This window comes from Lepidochelys kempii, chromosome 5, assembly GCF_965140285.1.
Source record: "Lepidochelys kempii isolate rLepKem1 chromosome 5, rLepKem1.hap1, whole genome shotgun sequence".
Lineage (NCBI taxonomy): Eukaryota > Metazoa > Chordata > Testudines > Cheloniidae > Lepidochelys > Lepidochelys kempii.
In genome coordinates this window covers 24,021,945-24,044,120 of record NC_136384.1, presented here as the reverse complement: position 1 = coordinate 24,044,120, position 22,176 = coordinate 24,021,945, and the positions used below count along the sequence as shown (strand labels likewise).

At 43.2% G+C, this 22,176-nt stretch overlaps 1 protein-coding gene across 3 annotated transcripts in view; it reads right to left on the bottom strand.

Annotated features, from left to right (window-relative positions):
- Window positions 1-2,308: 2,308 nt before the first annotated feature.
- TARS1 (threonyl-tRNA synthetase 1) overlaps window positions 2,309-22,176 on the bottom strand; it is a 29,634-nt gene continuing 9,766 nt past the window's right edge. For 2 of the 3 annotated variants that reach the window (XM_073343686.2, XM_073343687.2), the window contains 15 exons: window positions 22,029-22,150; window positions 21,601-21,718; window positions 19,069-19,133; window positions 18,880-18,958; window positions 18,033-18,179; window positions 16,915-17,013; window positions 10,402-10,568; window positions 8,973-9,135; window positions 8,752-8,889; window positions 8,081-8,158; window positions 4,950-5,050; window positions 4,742-4,846; window positions 4,543-4,615; window positions 3,603-3,717; window positions 2,309-2,833 (listed from right to left, as the gene is read on the bottom strand). In XM_073343686.2, the coding sequence (XP_073199787.1) occupies window positions 2,685-2,833; window positions 3,603-3,717; window positions 4,543-4,615; window positions 4,742-4,846; window positions 4,950-5,050; window positions 8,081-8,158; window positions 8,752-8,889; window positions 8,973-9,135; window positions 10,402-10,568; window positions 16,915-17,013; window positions 18,033-18,179; window positions 18,880-18,958; window positions 19,069-19,133; window positions 21,601-21,718; window positions 22,029-22,150 (1,719 nt within the window). In that variant the 3' untranslated portion in view covers window positions 2,309-2,684. The remainder of the gene's footprint in view (window positions 2,834-3,602; window positions 3,718-4,542; window positions 4,616-4,741; window positions 4,847-4,949; window positions 5,051-8,080; window positions 8,159-8,751; window positions 8,890-8,972; window positions 9,136-10,401; window positions 10,569-16,914; window positions 17,014-18,032; window positions 18,180-18,879; window positions 18,959-19,068; window positions 19,134-21,600; window positions 21,719-22,028; window positions 22,151-22,176) is intronic. The other variant, XM_073343688.2, reaches the window with a different exon arrangement.

Here is a 22,176-nt window from a genome sequence, read left to right as displayed (position 1 = left end):
CCCAGGGTCTGAAGTTCAGCATCCAGAAAATGAGTGACTTCTTGTGAAAAGTTTGGTTTAAGTGACTTGCCCAGTACCACACAGGAACTCTATGGCAGGGGCAGGGACAGAATCCAGTTCTCCAGGGCAGCCAAGAGGATAGCCTTTCTCTTCCCACAATGCCCTGCTTCATCCAATAGGCACCACTAAACTTTTGCATCAAATGAGACAGAGGTCCTACAGAAAACAGCCTCATTCACCACACAACCCTGATTCATCCCATGAGCAGGTCCAGCCTGCCTACTAAGTGAGGCAAGGCCCTGTGGAAAATATAGTATTGATCATCTAATTGAAGATTGTTATAATGCATATGCACAAGAGGGGCAAATTAAGGTTGCACAGCGAAACTTCTTTGACACCTCGTCCTGGTCCCAGTCTCCTTGCCCAGCCAGGCCATTCTTGGGGATCCCCAAAGTCCCAATCTTCACTCCCCTCCCCACCAGCTCCTCTTCTCAATCTTTTTTGCCCATGCAGTCCCATATGCCCTGTTGGTCAACTCTCACTCTTTCTCCCCCGTAGCTCTTAGTCTGACAAACTTCTCACATGGACTGAAAGTATTTACAATACAGCCAGTAAACATGTAGGTGAACAGACTGGACTAGCCTCGTAGAAAACATTCTTGGCTGTAGTAGGACTCCCTTAGAAAGATCAATTCCTATTTTTCTGACAGGTTGTAGTGGCAGCCCCATGGTGTTGTCTATTGAGGTAATGTAGTTAAACGTTTTATACTCAACTACATTACATTTATAAAATCTGAGAGACTTGGTTCCCCTTTTACAGATTGATTCACAGAGTTTAAGGCCAGAAGGGAAGATTAGATAATAATCTAGTCTGATCTGTAAATCACAAGCCAGTTAAATTTCACTGTTACCACTGTATTGAGCCTCACAAGTTGTGTCCGACTAAAGCAGATCTTCCAGAAATGCATCCAGTCTTGACCTACAAACATCATGAGATTGACAGGCCACCACTTCCCCTGCCAGTTTGTTCCAGTGGTTAATCACCCTTGCCTTATTTCCAATTTGAATGTGCTTGGCATCAGATTCCAGCTATTGATTCTTGCTATGCCTTTCTCTGCTAAAGAGCCTCTAAATACCCCGTATTTTTCCCCATTAAGGAACTAACACACTGTAATCAAGTCACATCTCTGTCCCCTTTTTGATAAATTAAACAAACTGAGCTCTGTCAGGCATCTTCTCCATCCCCTGGAATAATTTTTGTGACTTCTTTCTGCACCCTTTCCATTTTTTCCCCAACATCCTTTATAAAACATAGGACATCAGAATTAGTTGCAGTATTCCAACATCAGTCTCAGCTCTCACCTCCCTATTCCTCCTTATATAGCCAATGGTTGCATTAGCATGGTTTGCCACAGCATCACACTGGGCGGTCATGTTCAGTGGCCTGTCCACTATGCCAGTCCCTCTGTCCTTTTCAGAGTGTCTGCTGTCCAGGGTACAGTCCCCCACTCTGTAGGTGTGGCCTACATTCCTTGTTTTTAGATGCACAACTGTGCCTTTGACTGTGTTAATATGCATTTTGTTTGAATGGGCTCAGCGTACCAAGCAATCCAGATTACTTTGTGACTGCCCTGTCCTCATCAGTATTTACCACACCGCCAGTCTTTGTCATCCTCTCCCCCTCCACGTTGAGGTCATCTACCCAGCTCCTCACAATCAGCCTTTTTCTGGTTTTAACTCCTGGCTTGCTCACCTCTTCCTCTTCTCCCAATTCCCTCCCTCCCGCCCCCACTTCAACTTCCATGCTGATAACTCATCCAACCTCTTAGCTGCACATTTCCTCACTCCTACCTCATTATTCAACCTGCAGCCCTAGATCAACTTCCCTACTCCCCAAAAGAGCTGCTTACTTGACTTGGTCTTCATCACCCACTGCTCTCTCTACCTAACTTCCCCTCCAATAGCACTAGGGATGGGGGCGATAGTTACTCAGTCGTACAGCGTCCATCCAGTATTGCAGGCTTCTTGACTGCTCTGACATCTCCTCCCTGCTCTTTCTAGTGATAGGGTTGATGATTCTCTTTATGCTTCTCTCCCCTCTTCACTTTCCAGGCCCTTTAAAATCTATCCCCAACCTACCTCTATCTTTAGTTTTGACTTTGCAGCCTCATGAACAGCCTCTTTTAAAAGGGGGCTCATTTTCAGGTTCCAAGTCTTCAGGTTCAGTTGCACTGAGATGTAAAAAATGAACACTACCAATGTAGTCACTCTGCTGTACACTACAATCCATCACATGCCCAAGCTGAACCTGATGCAAGACAGTTACCAAAATTTTATTTTTCTTAGTCGTCTACTTACAACAATATTAAACGACTACTACAATATTTTAATCCTTCATTAACAATTCCATTTCCCCTCAATTCATATTAAGCCTTAGTCACCTGGTTTCATTTTTTGTGATCAGATACCAAGAAGCTTTGCTGCATCATTTGTGTAAAATGGTCTTTCCATAGACACATGTAATGTCTGAATAATATAGAAAGGTGTTTCACGGTTGATTTTTGTTGGCTCATTTGACGATCTATTTCAAATGCAACCTAGTGCATATAAGATGTTACAATATGATTTAACTGCTTTATAAAACTTATCCTTTTTACCCTAAACCAGGTAGGGAAATACAATCTGTTAGAATTCTTCTTCAGCATGTTTGCACTGACGGCGTTTCAACTGTAGCAGCCTCTCCACAGTATCAGCAACAGTTCGTTCACCGTGCACCTTGTTATCTCGAGTACGGATATTAACTGTTCCACTCGCCTTCTCCTTTTCACCAACAACTAAACAAAGCCAAAATCCACAGATTAATATAATTTTTGCTCAAGGCTTGATTAAAAAAATAAAATAAAAATCACACTTCTTTAAATAAGAATTAAGAATAAGAACTTCCTAATACAACTGAATCCTACATTGCATCCTCCTTTGCCCCATCCCTACATCTCAAGCTACCTTTAGTAATTCCAGCAGACACACTGAATAACGAAAACCCCATGACTGACGGTGCTTCTGTTAACAATACTGTGTTATACTTCTAGGGCCAGATTCTCATCTTTGCTGCACAACATCAAGACTCGGTTCTTGGGCACATGTGCATAGACTCATTAATGCACCGAGATATCTTGGAATACAGCCTGAAATCAGAGATTAGAATGTGGCATTCCTCCTCTAGCACACACTTGACATGAGAACAATCAAGTTATTGCAAATCATTTAATGTAATCTTTGACTGAGCCAGTGTCTTGCCCTGTTGACTGAAAGGCACCAAAATACTTTTCCTGATGCAGTGTCAACTTATCGAGTCACTGTACAGCAACCTCTTCAACTAACAAAGCAGCAGAGATTGGCTTCACAGCATGTACTGCCTAGGCACGCACAGCTGGAAGGATGCTGGCTGTGAAAGAAACTTAAAAAGGAATTTACAGGTGTTAAGTGCTGCCTTTGCCTTACTCATTCACACACTGGGAAAATGGGTTAGACCAAATTTCAGCTGCGTACAAGAAAAACAAGTCAGCCACGGTATTGCATGGCCACCACACGCTATTTCTTTACCTAGGATAAAATTATACTGTGCAAGCTGAGCATTTCTGATCTTCTTGTTCAGCGTACACCCAGGATCCACATCTACATCAGACATTAATCCAGCATCATGGAACTGCTGTCTGACCTAAGTAATAAAAGCACAAAATATTATTTGAACCCTCAATCATGAGAGAATATGTAGATTTTGAGTGAAAGGGACCATTTGAGGTTTGACAGCCAAAAATTAAAATTAGATCTCTGTTTTGCTCTCATTCAGAGGCAGACACATTTTGACACTACCCCTTGGTAGTGGCAAAAAAGTGCACAGGGCACTGAAATATGGAAGAATGGCTTGGATATGGCAGGAGAGCCTTGCACACACTAAATCACTAAGCAATCTAGTACCCAGATCCATTAGGATGGATACTCTATGAGAATTTAGCAATGTTGAAGCCAGGAGAGCTATGGGTCTTTGTGATCAGAAGATCCTTTAAAGTTTAGGCCTGATGTGTTTGAAAGAGACATACATAGTGCTATTTGTGTGGATTGTATTTTAATACTGCAAACAAAGACCCCTGTCTTTTCCTCCCCCATCATCATTACTCAAACTGCACGTGGGCATTGAGGGTCTGCCTGAGTGGAGTCAGTTGCAGGATCAGCATATAAATGTAAAGATACTTTCTCCATGGGGTTTCCCTCTAGCTGCAGAGCTGAGCAATTTCCTTTGCCTCCACAACCAGAAACGTTCTCTCCAGCATCAACATTTGTTGTCTGGATTCTGGATATCCAAACTTCATGCTTCTGATGATTAAGGCCCATTTAGAATTTAGGCAGCTTAATTTATCATCTGAATACAATATAACTTACTTACAACAGGAATTTATATAAATTCCTTAATTAAAAACAGAGCTTAATGACAATTAAGCAACTCAACTAAATCACAAATTTATCTTGGGACAAATGAATTCACCTTTTGTGCATATTCGTCACATGTTGGTCCCACCGGCACCACCATCACTTGCTGAGGAGACAGCCAGAGAGGCCTTCAGAAAAAAACAATTATGTAGTGTTTAGTGTTCTTTAACTCTTTTAGACATGATTAATCCCCTTTTACACCATCCAGAGTGCTCACTCCCTGGCTGGACAGTAAGTTTATTTTTCAACATTACCATTTGCCTGCATAATTTTCGGTTAGGATAGCAATCATTCTTTCCACAGATCCTAAGATGGCCCGGTGAATAATAACTGGCCTTTTCTTGTCATCACCATCATGGCTGTAAATAAAAGAAATATTGCAAACTTATTTAATATGCCTATAAGTGACAGGAAAACTAGATTGTGTACCTACTATACACTAACATTTTTAGTTGTACTCACCTCACAAAGGTAAGGTTAAATCTGACTGGGAGCTGGAAATCTAGCTGGATTGTAGCACACTGGTGGTATCGGCCAATGGCATCTTTAATCTTAATGTCAATCTAAGAAACAAATCAAGCTTTTAGTAAGATCTATAAGATACAGCAATGCCCTCTTATAGCAAAGAGATTTTCAAACACTTCACACTGAGTGAAATCTATCCCAGCGCTATGGAACCATGTGAATACATCGTCTATGCCTCTCTTCAGCCCACGGTAAGACATAAATGGCTTTTAGGGCCTCGGTTGAGCCCTCTGACAGAAATGAATACAGCAGGAGGTTCACTAATTCAAATGAAATTTGCACATTGATTCAGTGCACTGAACCAATTTGCGGCTACTTCGCTTTCCATGGGGTTCTCATTGAATCTATTCAATTGTACATGGGAATAACTTTAAAAAGTCAAAATGAACAATCATCAAAACCAAGACTTCTGCAACCTGTAGCTGAACCAATCTCAGGCCTATTTAACTTAAAATATTAGATAATCAAAGGTGTCAGCTTCATAGCCTACAATACATGCTAAAGGGCATACCTCCTGTCATAAATATAAAGGGAAGGGTAAACCCCTTTGAAATCCCTCCTGGCCAGGGGAAAGCTCCTCTCACCTGTAAAGGGTTAAGAAGCTAAAGGTAACCTCGCTGGCACCTGACCAAAATGACCAATGAGGAGACAAGATACTTTCAAAAGCTGGGAGGAGGGAGAGAAACAAAGGGTCTGGGTCTGTCTATATGCTGGTCTTTGCCGGGGATAGACCAGGAATGGAGTCTTAGAACTTTTAGTAAGTAATCTAGCTAGGTATGTGTTAGATTATGATTTCTTTAAATGGCTGAGAAAAGAATTGTGCTGAATAGAATAACTATTTCTGTCTGTGTATCTTTTTTGTAACTTAAGGTTTTGCCTAGAGGGGTTCTCTATGTTTTTTAATCTAATTACCCTGTAAGATATCTACCATCCTGATTTTACAGGGGGGATTTCTTTATTTCTATTTACTTCTATTTTTTATTAAAAGTCTTCTTGTAAAAAACTGAATGCTTTTTCATTGTTCTCAGATCCAAGGGTTTGGGTCTGTGGTCACCTATGCAAATTGGTGAGGCTTTTTATCCAACATTTCCCAGGAAAGGGGGGTGCAAGTGTTGGGAGGATTGTTCATTGTTCTTAAGATCCAAGGGTCTGGGTCTGTAGTCACCGAGGCAAATTGGTGAGGCTTTTTACCAAACCTTGTCCAGGAAGTGGGGTGCAAGGTTTTGGGAAGTATTTTGGGGGGAAGGACGCGTCCAAACAGCTCTTCCCCAGTAACCAGTATTAGTTTGGTGGTGGTAGCAGCCAGTCCAAGGACAACGGGTGGAATATTTTGTACCTTGGGGAAGTTTTGACCTAAGCTGGTAAAGATAAGCTTAGGAGGTTTTTCATGCAGGTCCCCACATCTGTACCCTAGAGTTCAGAGTGGGGGAGGAACCTTGACACCTCCATAAGTGAGGGCTATCAGTTGAGGAAAAGATCACTGAGTAATGAAGATCATACTCCTTTATTTTGGATTGCTCAGTTTCATCAAAGTAACTTGGCTCACAGATCTGAATACATGCATATTATGCTTTTCTTTTAAATCCAGGCTGCAATCCTGAAAACCCTTGGCTGAAAGTTAAGCATGTAAGCAAGTATTTGCAGGATCTGGGCCTTAATAATTTAGCAAATTGTCCCTATTATTCCAGCATTCTACCACTAAAAAGGGGAAGCGGAAGAACCCTGTTTATTTTATTTACATACAAAGCCAAACTATTAAATCAGTTTAAGCTGTTTTACTGAACAAACTCCTCAGTGACCTTCAGAATCAGCTCGTCAAAACAAAAAGTGATTTCATTTTTATTTTTTTGGGGGGGGACAAATAAACATGGTGCCATTTGTTGTTCAAGTATTTGGATAACAGTCAGTTTTTCTGGATTTTTGAACACTAAGTTTATCAAGTTTTATAGTTATTCATCAAAATTCTTAACAGAAGTGTGCTGCTTGCTAGTCTCATTAATTTAGTAATCCAATCATGAAGTAAAAAAAAAAAATCCCACTTAGTTTAGGGCTTAACTACATGCAGAGCTGCACCAATTGAACTTAAGGTGCAATCTTAAACTGTTTTAGTTAAACCAGTGCAAAAGGCTACATGGGTAATTATTTCAATTTAGCTTTAGTCTATTAGGAACAGGTTTAAGCTAACCTGAAATGTATTCACACAGATGAACGCACCAGTCTAAACTGATTTAATTTTGTGGGTGCAAGCTTGTATATAGACAAGATCTAATGTTAACAATGAACATTTGTAACCACCAATAGTTTGCTAACAGTCCACAAGGTGAAATTTGTTCAAATCATTTAGTGAATATTTACCACTAACATACATTCGTAGAAATCAAATCAGTTTTCTACTGATCTGTGAACAGAAAAGTAGGCTATGTTTATTGAATAGCTTATTCAAAACAAGTAATTTGACAAGTTTTACTCAGATGCCTGGAAGGGGCTTATTTTTCCTTGAAAGAGGTGTCAATACAATTCTAACTCCACTTTTCCAGATAATTTCATGAATATTGCATTCAAAAACTATTCATAAAAGAAGAATAGAAGCACACTATAGTAGTTACAAAATTGCAAATACCAGAAGTGATATTTTACTTCAGGTAAAATTGTTCATGGCTAGTGTGCAATTAAAACTTTAATGAGAAACCAAACTAAACTGCTGCTTAAAAAAAACAACCCTCCCCGCCCCCCTCCCAAAACAAGCGAGAAGTTACTGATCTCTAAACTTGAATATTCCCAATACACGTAAAACTCTCTCCTACCAGGCCTGATAGTGCCACCTTCTGTTCATGCTTCCCAATGAGTTATCTACTTGCTCATTACAATGATAAAATAAATCCTGATTGTTTTGTCTGCGTAAATTGAGTTGATTTGATGAAATAGAAAAATGTTAAGCACAAAACAAGTTCTTGGAAGTTGTAGCATCTAACATGAAAACAACTAAGAACTTTGCCTCACTGCTTTAGAGTTAGCCATCAAGCTACATACGAGAGGGAAAAAATTACATCCCAGGAAAGCATACTAACCTTAGGTCCATAGAAAGCACCATCCCCAGAGTTCAATTCCCACTTCTCACCAAATTCATTGAGGCTGTTTTCAAGTTGCTGGAGAAAGGATATGTGTTTTTAGTGTTTTCACTTTGTATTTATTTCCATGTGCCATATTTTTTCTTCCACATAGTACAGTATCAGATCACACACACACACACAGAGAGATATATTGAATACTAGGTCATTTACTACCTAATTGTCAACAATGCCCAATTATAATTGGGGACCTAATCTTGTTTCCCTTACTTGTGGAGTTAAATTCAGCAGTACTACTGTCATGATTAAGGTGCATGGTGATGGTGGCTCAAAACTCTTGGATGGTGGCTCAAAATTCTGATCACACACATGCTTGAGAAAAACCTATCTTGCTTTCTTCTCCATTTTAAGTAGTTACATCTTCTGGCCCTTTCTTTTAAATGAATTCAAGTTCTCGTTATATCATCATCCACCATGATCTCCATACACAGAGCTATTATTAGCTGGTGGCAGAAAGAATTTAAAATGGCTGTACAAGCTGAACTGCTGACAGTCACAGCTGTCACAAGTCCATCTGGAGGACCATGTTTTCCCCCTCAGACATTCCAGTTTCCCACTACTTGAAGACAGAGCTAAAACCTCTACACCAGGCCCCTGACGTTACCTATTACCTTTTCAGCTTGATTCCACACTTCAATATCTCCAAGGAACTTTTCAGGACGAGTGGAGAGGTCCAGTTTGAAGGAAAATCCAAACACACCATACACTGCTTGCAAGAACTCCAGACAGCTCTTTATCTCCCCTTCAATCTTTACATGAAGACAAATCATATTTAAGGCTTTGTGTTGTTTGCATTTTAACACGTATCCTCTTATTCAACAATACGCTTTACCTGCTCCATGGCACAGAATATGTGAGCATCATCCTGCTGGAACCGCCGTACTCTAGTAAGTCCTGTAAGGGCTCCTGACAGTTCATTACGATGGAGAACTCCAAAATCTGCCATACGCAGCGGCAACTCACGCCACGATCTTGGTCGATGGTTGAACATAAGGCTGAAGGAAAAGGTTCATTATTTGAAATTTATTCAGGATTAAACTATTAAAGATCCTCAGGGTGCATTCTGATAAGCCAGATGCTAGCAATTTCAGTAATACTGACAAGTTGTAACACAGCACACAATCAAATCCAGGGGAAAAAAATTCAGGGCTGTTTGGAAGAATGAAAAAGAAGGTTTTTCCTAAGAGCCATACAACATCTAAGTCAAATATTAAAAGCTGGCTTCCTAAACTTCACCTGTGAAATGGTGATATATATACACATTCCCCCCTCTTCCCCCCCTTTATCCTTCCTCACTCTCAGGTGCAAAATACATTCACCAGTTTCTTCCATGTATTTTGGTCTTGTGCTGGTCTGTTCAGACTTCTGAATATCACGTTGATGGATCTGGCTTTTCTCTATTGTTGTGTATAATATTCCTCTAGGTTGCCCTTTTTCTCTCTCCAGATGGTGTCCATATTGTCACTTTTCATGGAAGTAGTGTTGGTGGCATCCTTAAAGTGTCTCTTCAATATGTCCATCATCATCATACCATATTTGGTTCTTTAGATTGGTTTGCTCTACTCAGAACAGGGTTAGGCAAACTTTTTGGCCTGAGGGCCCATGTGGGTGGGGAAATTGTATGCAGGGCCATAAATGTAGGGCTGAGGCAGGGGGTTGGGATGTGGGAAGGAGTGCGGTGTTCAGGAAGGGGCTCAGGGCAAGGGGCTGGGGTGCAAGAGGGGTGTGGCAGGGGGCTAGGGGGCTCAGGGCAACAGGGTGCAGGAGGGGTTCAGGGTGGGGGCTCCAGCCTGGCACCGCTTACCTTGAGCAGCTCTGGGATGGCAGCGGCACGCAGTGGGGCTAAGGCAGGCTCCCTGCCTGCCCTGGCCTTGCGCTGCTCCCGGAAGTGGCCAGCATGTCCTGCAGTGGCTCCTGGGAGTTGGGGTGGGCCAGGTGACTCCACTGCTCACTGCCCTCACCTACGGGTACCACCCCCGAAGCTCCCATTGGCCGCGGTTCCCTGTTCCCGGCCGATGGGAGAAGCGAGGGGCGGTGCCTGCAGGCGAGGGCAGCGCTCAGAGCCCTCCTCCCCCAGGGGCTGCAGGGATGTGGTGCTGGCTGCTTCTGGGAGTGGCGCGGGGCCAGGGCAGGCAGGAAGCCTGCCTTAGCCCCGCTGCGCCATGGCTTGGATTTTTTCACAAATCGGGTGGAAAATATAAAAGCTAGAGCTAGTCCAAACAAATTGGCAATATTTGATGAAACAGGTGCTATATAAATACCAGTGTCCTGGGCAGTTCATGGGCTTCAGAGCAAAGATTTCCTTCTCCACCTCAAATGAAAACATGTTTTCACTGTAATGCTGCCAGTGCCCTGATGTAATCCAGAGTTTGTTGTTGTACATGTTTGGAGTGACAACCTCCTGGAATCCTCGTTTCCGATACTCGCGCTGAAAGAATAGACCCAAGAAATAGAAGAATTAATAGAGCAGACTAGAATACCTATGCTCAACCTGTGGCTTAAAGCCACATTTGTCTCTTTAGACAGCGTTTGCAGTGTATGACTCATTAAAAACAAGCAAAGTTGCTCCCCTGAAACATGCCAGGCAATAATGTGTTAAACAGGCAGGGGCTGCCAAGATTCCTTCTCATTCTTTGCAGCAGACAGAGAGGGTGAAGGGGTGGGGAATAAGAGAAGAAACATGTTTCTCCATCCCAGCAACCATAGAAGCAATCGAGAATCAGTCTCCATTTGTTAGAGTCATAAAATAATTGGATGCGCCTTGTGATATTGCATTGCAATGTTTGCACAGTAGTGTAGCACAAATGCAAAACATGGTGCGGTGACCATGCAAATATCACAGCAGAATGTCAGGATGTTTCCCCCATCTCTTTTGCTTTCTTACATGCCATTCTCCAGAAAGTAGCTCTCCAACTCTGCCAGGCTAAACTCAATAACCTATTAAACAAACATGCATTCAACCACCCGTGTACTGTATACTACTATTTTTTTTTAAAGCAGAACCCATTCAAACATTTAAAATTAATCCCAATTTTATTGTTATATGGTCTTCTAAAACCTTTTTAGCTCTTCGTCTAGAAATCTTATTATAAAACACAGGAGAAAAAAAATGAGGAAGTTACCTTGTACAGTAACGATGGTTCTTCGAGATGTGTGTCCCTCTGGGTGCTCCACTTTAGGTGTCTGTGCCCCTGCACCTCTAATTGGAGATTTTTGGTAGCAGTGTCCCGTTGAGCCCGGGCATGCGCTCTCCCTCCCTCATGGTCTGCCTCGAGGCTATTTAGCACTGCACAGGCGAACCCCCCCCTTACTTCCTTCTCTACTGCAGAGCCCTATAGAGAACTGCGAAGTAGAGGGTAGGAGGGCGGGTTGTGGAGCATCCATAGGGACACACATCTCGAAGAACCATCGTTACTGCACAAGGTGAGTAACTTCCCCTTCTTCTTCGAGTAGTGTCCCTATGGGTGCTCCACTTTAGGTGACTCCGGAGCAGTACCCACCACTGGAGACTGGGACTTTGGAGCGGAGCCTTTTACTACAGAGAGTACTGTGGAGTCGAAGACTGTGTCAGTGGCCAAATCTTCAGTGATCGCATAATGTTCTGCAAAAGTATGGACAGAGGCCCCAATTTTTGCTCTACAGATTGGGGAGATAGGGGTATCCCTATGGAATGTGATTGAGGTAGGAACTGATCTCATGGAGTGCGTATGGACGGGAGCAAGTTGCACCCTTGCTAAGTGGTTAATGCAACTAGGGACCCATTTGGATAGTCTTTGAGGAGATATCACAGAGCTTTTGGATTTTTTTGTGGATGAAAGGAAGAGTTTAGGGGATTTCCTGAAGTCCTTAGTCCTGTCCAAGTAGAATGCTCATGTCCTTCTAATATCTAGTATATGCACAATTGTCTCCCAGTTGTCACAATTTGGTTTTGGGAAAAGACAGGGAGATGGACCTGTTGATTCATATAGAAAGTGCAGAAAAAGTAGGGAGAAACTTGGGATATGGTCTTAAAGAATTATTTTTTTTTGGTTTTTGGGTTTTTTTTTAAGACAAAGGCCATGAATGATGGGTGTGCCATCAGGGCTGCTATTTCTCCTTTGTGCCTAGCTGAGGTGATGGCAATTAGAAATGCTGTCGTCATGGACAGGTGTAGGAGAGAAAAAGTTGCCTTGGACTCAAAGGGAGGTCTAGTCCAAGCCCTGAGAACTAGATTAAAGTCCCAGGCTGGAGCGGGTGGTGTCACATGGGGGAAAGAGAGTCTCAGTGCCCTTAAAGAATCTATGTCTTAGTTGTTGAGCAAACTCCCAGTGGGAAGCCATTTCCACCATGATATGTACCTTAAGGGAGCTGAGTGAGAGTTTAAAATGTAGTGCAAAATCAAAGGGAGGAAAGACAAGGTTGGGTCTGTCTGTTTGGAATGGTACAAACTTGGAGTCGTTTCCATTTTGCAGATAGATATGTGGAGTGGTCAACTTGTGGCTGTGTGGCAACATGTGTTTAGCCTTGGAACAAAGAAAGATCCAAGCCTGGAGGCGGAAGACCCATGGGTTGGGGTGAAGGGTCACCACATTGTTTTGAGAGAGCGGGTGAGGAATGGGCTGACGTCAGAGGAACAGGAGGGCATATTGCCATCTGTGTCAGGTAAGGGAGCCAGACTTGTCATAGTCAAGAGGGGCAATCACAATAACTCTCGCTTTGTTTTGTTGAATTTTCAACAGAATCTTGGATAGGGTAGGAAACTAGGAAAAGACATACAAGTGGGCCCTGTCTGCTGGGAAGATGAGGGCAACTGCCAGTAAATGTTTCCCCAAGCCGATCCTGGAGCAGTAACAAGGACTTTTCTTGTTCCAATAAATAGCGAAGAGATCCATAAGCCGGGTTCTCCAAAGGGTGACTATATCTTGAAGCACCTCAGAATTCAGTATACACTCATTGTTGTGAGAAAATTCCAACTGAGACTGTTCGTTATCCCATTCTGTATCCCTTGTAGACAGACAGCTGAGATGAGCACATTGTGATGGGTGCATCAGTTCCAAAGTTTGAATGCTGTCTTGCAGAGGGAGGGAGATCTGGCAGCTCCTTGGCAGTTTATATAAAACATACAGGTCACATTAAGTCCACCATAACCTTTGTGTGTTGTTTTTGATGAAAGGCAGAGTTTGTGCACAGGCACTCCTGACAGCCCCTAACCCCAAAAGAGTGATATGGAAGGTCATTTCTGTGGAAGATCATTTGTGTTGAATCTTGTTGTCGTGTAGGTGAGCTCCCCAGCATATTCGGGAGATGTGTCCCAGGGTGGTGAATGCGGGTAGAGAGAGAAGCGCTCTTGCTTGTACTGCATCAGGTTGGTGCTGATAAAGTCCAGTCACTGTACTGGGGTTAGTATGCCACTACAATTAAGTAAACCTTGGAGACTAGCCTGTGTGGAGCAGTCTGTACCTATAATGATCCTGCCCCAAAAGTAAGCCGTAGGAAATCTCCTGTAAGATGGTTGTATTGAGATATGGAAGTAAGCACCCTGTAGGTTCAGGGCTAGAAATCAATCTCTTTACTCTAGAGCTGGTCCTAACTGCTGAGAAGTAAGGTAAGGTGACTTCTGAGTGGCATCACAGGTGTATAGATGGCAGCTGATGCTGTAAGGTATCATTGTTCAGGCCCCTGACTGGCTCATCAAGTGCTTATAAGAGGCAGTTTGAGAGGTCAATGACTGGGGTACAGACTGTTCTCACTTTTGAGCCCTGGGCCTCTTACACTGTGGCTCATAAGAGCATAGAGATGGTGAGTATTGAGAAGATTGTGATCTGTGGCATGGTTGAGAGGTATATCTTCTCTTCTGTTCTACAGTGTAGATTCCTAAGGAGTGTAGTGTGGTCTGAGAATCCTTCAGGATGTGGAGAGAAAATCTGCCTTCAAAGAGTTTGGCCCTTCAAATTGGAAGTCTGTAGCTCTTTGGGCAATCTAGAGAAGTGTAGCGAACAAAAAAAAAAACCCTACAACCCACCTCAGTACCACTGTCATGGAGACTGGGCAGGCAGCTGTAACAGCTGCATCCAGTGGTGCCTCTAGGAGCGGTCCGGCTATTAACTGACCTTCTCTAAGAATGGTCTGAATCTGTTCTTTTTGTGTTTCCAGTAACATTTCAGAAACATCCTGGGTTTCCCAAGATTAACAAAATTGTTTTGACCATGACAGTTTGGTAATTTATGACTCTAAACAGTACTGTTGTCGATGAATACGCCATCTTGCGAAGCCTAATCATATGGAGTTGACTTGGCATTATGTTGCTTGCTTCATGCATTAACCACATCCACTATGATGGAGTTGGGTTGCGGATGCTGAAAACAAAGTCTGCCTCTTTGGGTAGAGATGTAGGGTTGTTTTTGTTTACAGTCTGTTGCTGGTTGGTACGATGGAGGCTGGCTCTGCCAGATGATTTTGGTAGGATCTAGAATCAGCTCATTAATTGGGAGGACAGTTCTAGATGAGACGGTAGCGTGCAGAATTTCCACCAACTTGTGATGTGTATCTGCCACCTCCTGTAAGGGAATCTGCAGCTCGTCTGCCACCCTCTTGGTAAGATCCAGAAAGTTCTTAAATCTTCACCTAGTGATGAGGGGTGGGCAGCACAGTCTCATCTGGGAGAGATGAGGAAAAGTGTGCTGAAGAGGTAGCTTCCTCTTCAGGTTTTTTTTTTTTTTCTCCCTTCTTTTCTGTTCGGAAAAAGCTTTCTCCTGTCCTGGCTCAGGTGCTCTCTCTCCTGCCCTGCCTCAGGTGCCAGGCTGTAGCAAACCATCTGGTGGACTCTCCCTAAGATAGGCCGGAGATGGCCGCGCCATGTGTGTGTATATACTCAAAGAGTTACAATATGGCCTTGGGAGGGAGAGGCAGGAAGGCAGGCACAGGCGGTTGGCGTGATGGAATTGGGGATGACCCTTGTAGTGTGGTGGTGGGCCACCTTGAGGGGCCAAGGAATGATTGCCTCCTGGCCAGTGTCAGATTCGTCAGTGGGTAAGGGTGGCGCTGACTGGGGTATTGGCAGTATACAGCCCAGTGCTAAGAGCGATTCTGGGTGCCGGGATGTGCTCGATACCAGGGTCCTGGTACCAAGTACTAGGGACTGTGGTTCTTCCCCAATCATCAGGTCTCCAGGGTACCAGTGCTCATGCAGTACCATGGATTCATTTGGTACCACAGAGGAGGGTCTGTGGTACATTATCAATACCGATAGTTGGGCAGAGCACTCCCTAAACGAGAGTTTTGCCCAGTACAAAAAGTTTACTGGTGCCACTTTTTTAGAGACGGTATGGTAATTGTCTCTCCCTGGGTACAGAGGCCAAGGGTCTCCAGAGTATCAGAGCACCTGTATTACCATGGGCTCATCCGGAACCTCAGAGGAGTGTCTGTAGTCAGTATCAATGGCTGGGAAGGTGCAAAACACTTCCTAGATGGGAGTTTTATTGCATCTGGTACCAAAGGGTTTCTCTATGTCACTCTTTTAGAGATGGTACGGAAACTGTCCCCTCTCCTTAGGGCATGATGGTGGAAGCCTCTGGTGTCTTGGTGCCAAAGCAGAGCTGAGAGCAGGGCTTCTCTGTGTCGCTCTTTTAGCGATGGTACAGTAACTGTGCCCTCTTGGTGCAGTAGTTGCTCAGAGTAGAGCTCAGAGCAGCATAGAGCTTACAGAAGCCCCTTGTTGGTGCTGAGAGCAGAGCTCAGAGCAGGGCAGAGCTCACAGCAGGAAGCCCCTTCTCAGGTTTCAGCTTCCAGAGTTTGGTACCGAAGGTGCGGCAGCTGAGCTCACAGCAGGAAGCCCCCATGCCGAACAAGAGCGCCAGCTGAGCTCACAGCAGGATGTTCCTCTGCTGGTATTGTCCTACCGAGGTGGCCGCCCTAGGGAGTCCCACTGGCTGGCCAGCTAGTGCCGAGAGGGCTGCACTGGGGAACACCCCTCTGGCTGGCCAGTTGCTCAGAGGAGCCTTTCCAGGAGGAGTCTGCTGGTGGCTTTTTTCCCCTCTCTCTTCTCCTCTTCACCACTCAACCTCTTTTGAAGTGAAGGCTCCGGGGATGATCCGGGGTCAACACCCACCGGAGTCCCCTGCAGACTGAAGTGTTCTCTCTTTTGGGAGGAATTTTAACTTCAGCTCCCAGCTCCTGTGAGGCTGCAGTTTTAGGTGTGGCAGGTAAAGCACTTCTGTGAGGGTCTCCCAGGCACAGTGAGTGTCTGGCCATTACAGGAACTGACTCCTGGCAGGAGAGGCACAGCTTGGAGCAGAGAGAGCCAGGCAAGCCCCTTGGCAGGGGGTTGTCATCCTCTAGCAGGGAGGAATATGCAGAAGAACATTTTTTTTTTAAACAGAAAAGACAAAGTAAAAGAAAATAATTATGAGTCTACTAGATGCCTGGGGGGGGGGGGGAATGTCCCCAGACAGGAAAGGAAAGTGAAGTTCTCTTCCTTTTTCTCTTTAAACCAAAGGAATAAAATAAAATAAAACAAAAACACTAGCTTGAGTACTTTTAGGGAGAACAAAGGTAACAAAACAAGCACTACTTATGCTAATGACACAGACAAGGAAGGGAGGACTGCTCCTTCCCTCAGAGGGGAAAGGCGGTAGAGAAGGAAGTGAGGGGGGTTCCCCACCTGTGCCGCAGACCAAGAGCACATGCAGGACACTGCTACCAAAAATCTCCAATTAGAGGTGCAGGGGCACACAGACACCTAAAGTGGAGCACCCATAGGGACACTACTCGAAGAAGAACCAAAAGATATTACTTACCCTGATGAATTCAATTAACGTGTTATAGATGTAAGCTCCCTTTGGCAAGAAAAAACAACTGCCAGGACTGAGCTCATGGAAGAAATATAGTTCTTGGTCCTGTAGGAAAACATTAGTACATCTTAGTTTTATCTGATATGTTTAGATTCTGATCAAACCCTTTTCCTCTCCCAGTGTTACAGCTAAAGTCAGGCCTGAAACGTCAGTTCTTATTACACATCACTATCCAGACTACAGTTTTGTTTAGTTTTTTAAACTTAACATGCTGTAAAATAGCAAGGTGCAGTAGATCTGATATGCTTCCCTGTGTAAATATCCTCCGTCATGAGCGATATCTTATGGTTGGTGTTCAGTTTCCTATTTTAATATAGATGTTCCTACATATACCTGTCATTTCACATATCTGCGTGCGATGTCTTGTTAACTACACCCCCCAAGGTTCATCTCATCTGCTATTACTACTAACAATAACTAGTCCTGCTGTGACATTTTACATATCCAAAGCACTATTCAAACAATTAATCAGTAAGCTGATACTTCGCTAGATTGTGTTCCTGCTTTAGAGCAGGAGATATTTTAGTGTGTTGCGGTCTCCTTTCTTCAAATAGAAACAGCAGGCTCTGTAACAGTTTATTCAGAACTCTATTAATCACCTTGTCTAAAACAATGCATTTTCATGAAGATGATTTGATTTTATTGGCAGACAAAGAATAAAAAACGTGGTGCAACTGTGAACACTAGAAATCGTCAGCAATAACCAAGAAGAAAAAAATAAGAGTATATAATGGATTCTAGAGCTGTACAAAGAAAAAACTCAAAGCAACGACAAGCTGTAAGAGCCCCCTCCAGGAACGAGCTTCCTCTTGGGCTTCAGCATAGCACTAAATAGCCAAAAACTCTCTAAAAAGATGCTTATTTGTCTACAGTCCATTGTAGGGGTTTTGGGGCGCTGTTCTGAAGAGGATAATCACTTAATTATGCAACTTGTTACTGTATTTTCTGTGAAATACATCACATCTGAATTCTGAAAGTGTCAGCAGATAGGTGCTGTCTTTCACATGCCCTGAGTAGTCTCTAGGCAGAATTTAAAAAATACACTACCAGCAAGTTTGTCTTACCCGTCCAATCTTTCTGTGATCTCGATTTTTAGCCTCCTCCTGGAACTTCTCCCATTCCTTTAACATTTTTACATCTGGGAATGAAATTCCATAAAGCCTTTGGAGGGTTTCCATATCAGACTTGCCTTCCCAGTATGTTGAGGAATTCTGAAGCCAGACAAAATGGTATAGTATAACAAGGACAACAGCACCCTCCATTATAACTGCCACTGTATCATATCTGTGATATGTTCTTTAAAGGCATGTAATAAACAAACACTAAACAGCCATAGTTAAAAAATGAAACTGATAAAGGCACTATGTAAAAAGAACACAAGCATGAATACAGAGCTCTTAGATTTCGAATCATGATGAAAGCTAAATCTACACATTAAAAAATTACCTGACTGTAGCAAAGATGCACAAACACAAGTTGGCTGGCTGTGTGAAAAGGTGCCCTTTACTCCTGGTACTGCTCTGTGCATGGTCACTTCCCCTCTGGCTGCTCCAATTTAAAACTAACTGCTTCTTGCAGTTTCAAGGGGCAAAAATTATAAGACAGGATTGGCATAGCATATGGGGTACCTGGCTACACCTCTTTTCTTGAGCCATGTCCCCTCTCCTTCTATGCTATCAGCAATGAGCGTAGGCTTAGGCCCCCATAATTTGACTGCACCACTAGAAGGTCATTCTTACATCAGGATGATCCTCCCTCAACTGGGCTAAACTAAGTTTATGATCAGATTATACTAGCAGTATCACACAAAGTGCAAGACCTCCTCCCACCCCAACCCCCTGGAGATTTGACCCAAGATGTCTACAGATAAATATCTTTGTTTAGAATTAGGCACAGAATCTCAGTGCTTACTTTATGGATTTTTAATGCCTTTATTTTGCCGGTATGTCTGACATGAGGGCCCCTGCACAGATCTATCAAGGGACCACACCTGTGAAAATGCAAAGACAATGCTCAGTTAGCCCACATTATGTTAGTAAATACTATAGACACTGACATTATAGTGTGTAGATGTGTATATAGATATAGATATCTTTTTACCTGTACACTGTAGTAGTTGGAGTGTTGACTTTTTCATTCAAGATCCGACACTTGAACTTATTATACTGGGAGGGAATAGAATGGCAGAGTCCATGTTAATTCTTCACGATTCGAAACTGAGATTCAAATATCAAGTATTTGTTATATGCTATAGATTCTTTCATACAGTGGCAATTCTACTAATTTAAAAGAACCCTTCAATGCAGGTTCATGAACAAATTAATTCCCCTCCTCCTATCCCAGATGGGAGAGTATCCTACAGAGTGGGATAGATATAGAGATTAAAGGATGGGGACCAGCTTTTTGTGGCACTTGAGTGTTCATGTATGGTCTCCTATTCAGGGTAGATCTTCACAAAGAAGTGCAATTTGCATTTTGCTCTATACCGAACAACACAGATTCATCTTGATCTCTGGCCGTTGGGTTCCACAGCTGAAGGCACTCTTCTGAAAAAGCCTTTCTAATGCTAAATTCTGAGAGGTCTTGAACACATGCAACTCCCATATTATTCTCTCACTCATCTGCAAGGAACATATGATGGTGTGGTATGAAGCTTTTATCAGCATCAGTTTTGGATGGACATACTTCTGAGGAGTGGCAAAGTTCATTCAAATCACTTGGAATTTAATAACTTGTACAGTACATATGAGTATTTAGACAAAACACTCGGGACTCTATTCACAAGGAGGACTGTGGTGTTTCTTTTAAAAATAGGGCAACCGACTACATTTATGTTGTTTCCTTCAAAGCTTCTCCCCTGCCCCCCAATCCTTGTGTATACTGCAGCTGATCTCTGAAAGAAAAGTAATTCGGCTGATAAGCAATTAACCTAAGAGCCAACAGAAGTCTAGAAAACATGACCTATGAGGAAAGATTAAATAAACCCAACTTTTTCAGTCTGGAGAAGAGAAGACTGAGAAGGGACATGATCACAGTTTTCAAGTACATAAAAGGTTGTTATGAGGAGGGAGAAAAATTGTTCTTAACCTCTGAGGATAGGACCAGAAGCAATGGGCATAAATTGCAGCAAGAATGGTTTAGGATGGACATTAGGAAAAACTTTCTGTCAGGGCGGTTAAGCACTGGAATAAATTGCCCAGAGAGGTTGTGAAATCTCAATCACTGGAGGTTTTTAAGAGCATGTTAGACAAACACCTGCCAGGGATGGTCTAGATCAGGCTTCTCAACCTTTTCTTTCTGAGCCGCCCACAACATGCCATAAAAACTCCACGGCCCATGCGCGCCACAACAAATGTTTTTCTGCATATAAAAGTTAGGGCCAGCATTAGGGAGTAGCAAGCAGGGCAACTGCATGAGGCCCCACGCCACAGGGGGCCCAGTGAAGCTAAGTTGCTCAGGCTTCATCTTGAGCCCCATGCAGCGGGTCTCAGGCTTGAGCCCCACGTGTCAGGGCTTTGGCTTTCTATCCTGGGCCCCGGTAAGTCCGATGCCAGCCCTGCTTAGTGGAGCCCCTGAAGCTTGCTTGCAGCCCCCACAAGGGGCCCCAGTCCCCTAGTTGAGAACCACTGTGTAGATCGGTGTTACTCAAAGTGGTGGTCCGCGGACCGTTCCATCAGCTGCCGGTTTGCACGCACGTTGGAAAAAAAAATTGCCGGTCCCCCACATCAGATAGCTTGAGAAGCACTGGTCTAGAGAATACTTAGTCCTCCCTTGAGTGCAGGGGACTGGACTAGATGACCTCTCAAGGTCTCTTCCAGTCCTACAATTCTGTGATTCTATGATTTTCATTTCTTCTAAGATCTGTTCACTATTAATACTGAGCAAATGGAGTTCAAGCAAAAATGCTACAATGTTGGAAAATGCTCGTGTCTAATTCAGCACTAGTAGCAATCATGGTGATTTAATGCATGTCTATCTAGTGAACATTACAGGATAACACAGGAGTCCTTGTTGCTTAAGGTAGTACAGATATTATTTCATACTCAGACTTAGTGCTGTCATGTGAAAACTGATTTTAAGAGCTCGCTGAATACAGCTTCAGACATCTGCAAAGCCAGCACTAATAAATTGGTTAGTCTCTAAGGTGCCACAAGTACTTCTGTTCTTTTTGCGGATACAGACTAACATGGCTGCTACTCTGAAAACTATCACTAGTGTTTTATATTCTCAAAGAGTTATAGAACCATCCCATTCATGTTCACGACATCCATGTAAGCTATTAGTCCCATTCTGCAGACAGGGAAACGAAGTAACAGAAAGACATCTTGCCCAGGGCCATGATGTGAGTCAGTGGAAGAATCAGATTAGAACTCTGGTGTTTCAGGAACACAGTCCCATGATTAACCCTCATTCCCAACATTTAAATAAATGAATTGGTATATGTGCTCATCTTTAACTATCCCAAGTAAACCCATATAAAAACCTACACCTTTGGAATTATGTCAATTTGCTGCACACATCATCAGCGGTGTATTTTCACTAATGCTAATAGCAGATGCACAGCTAACGTTCCACAGCTAATGTTATTGTGCAGCTACAGTAAATATGAAACAACAGTCTAGAACAACCTACCTTAAACATTTCAAGTAGAGTTTCCTTCTTAATTTCCAGTCTTTCAAATGGTTGTTTTTCCTTCATGATCTTCTTGCATAAGGTCTCCAGAGCAGAGAAATCATTACTGGACACACCTCTACAACAGACAAAAATAAATTTGCATTATCTCTTACTAGTAATCTCTGCTGTCGATCCACACCCACAATGTATCAGCTCATGCACTAGAGTCACCGCAATGAGGGACATAATTTTCATCAGAAAAAGGGCTAAACAGAGGACTTTGCCCCAGGAGCAAGGGGAAGCAGGAACTAGACTGTGACTCAAACTCCCCAGATTGTGACTCCACTCCTGCTCCTGGCGCAGGACAGCTACGCATTCTGCCTTTTTCTTGGTCTGGAATATAAGGTTACAGTCTAGCCTTCTGGAAGTGAAATGAAAGAACCTACCCATCCTCGAGGTACATGTCATAATAAAATCCATTTTCTATTGGTGGGCCATAGCACAAACATCCACCATAGATTCGCTCCATAGCTTCACCCATTATGTGAGCACTTGAGTGCCAGTATACCTAATGAGAGGGATAAAAAGTGGATC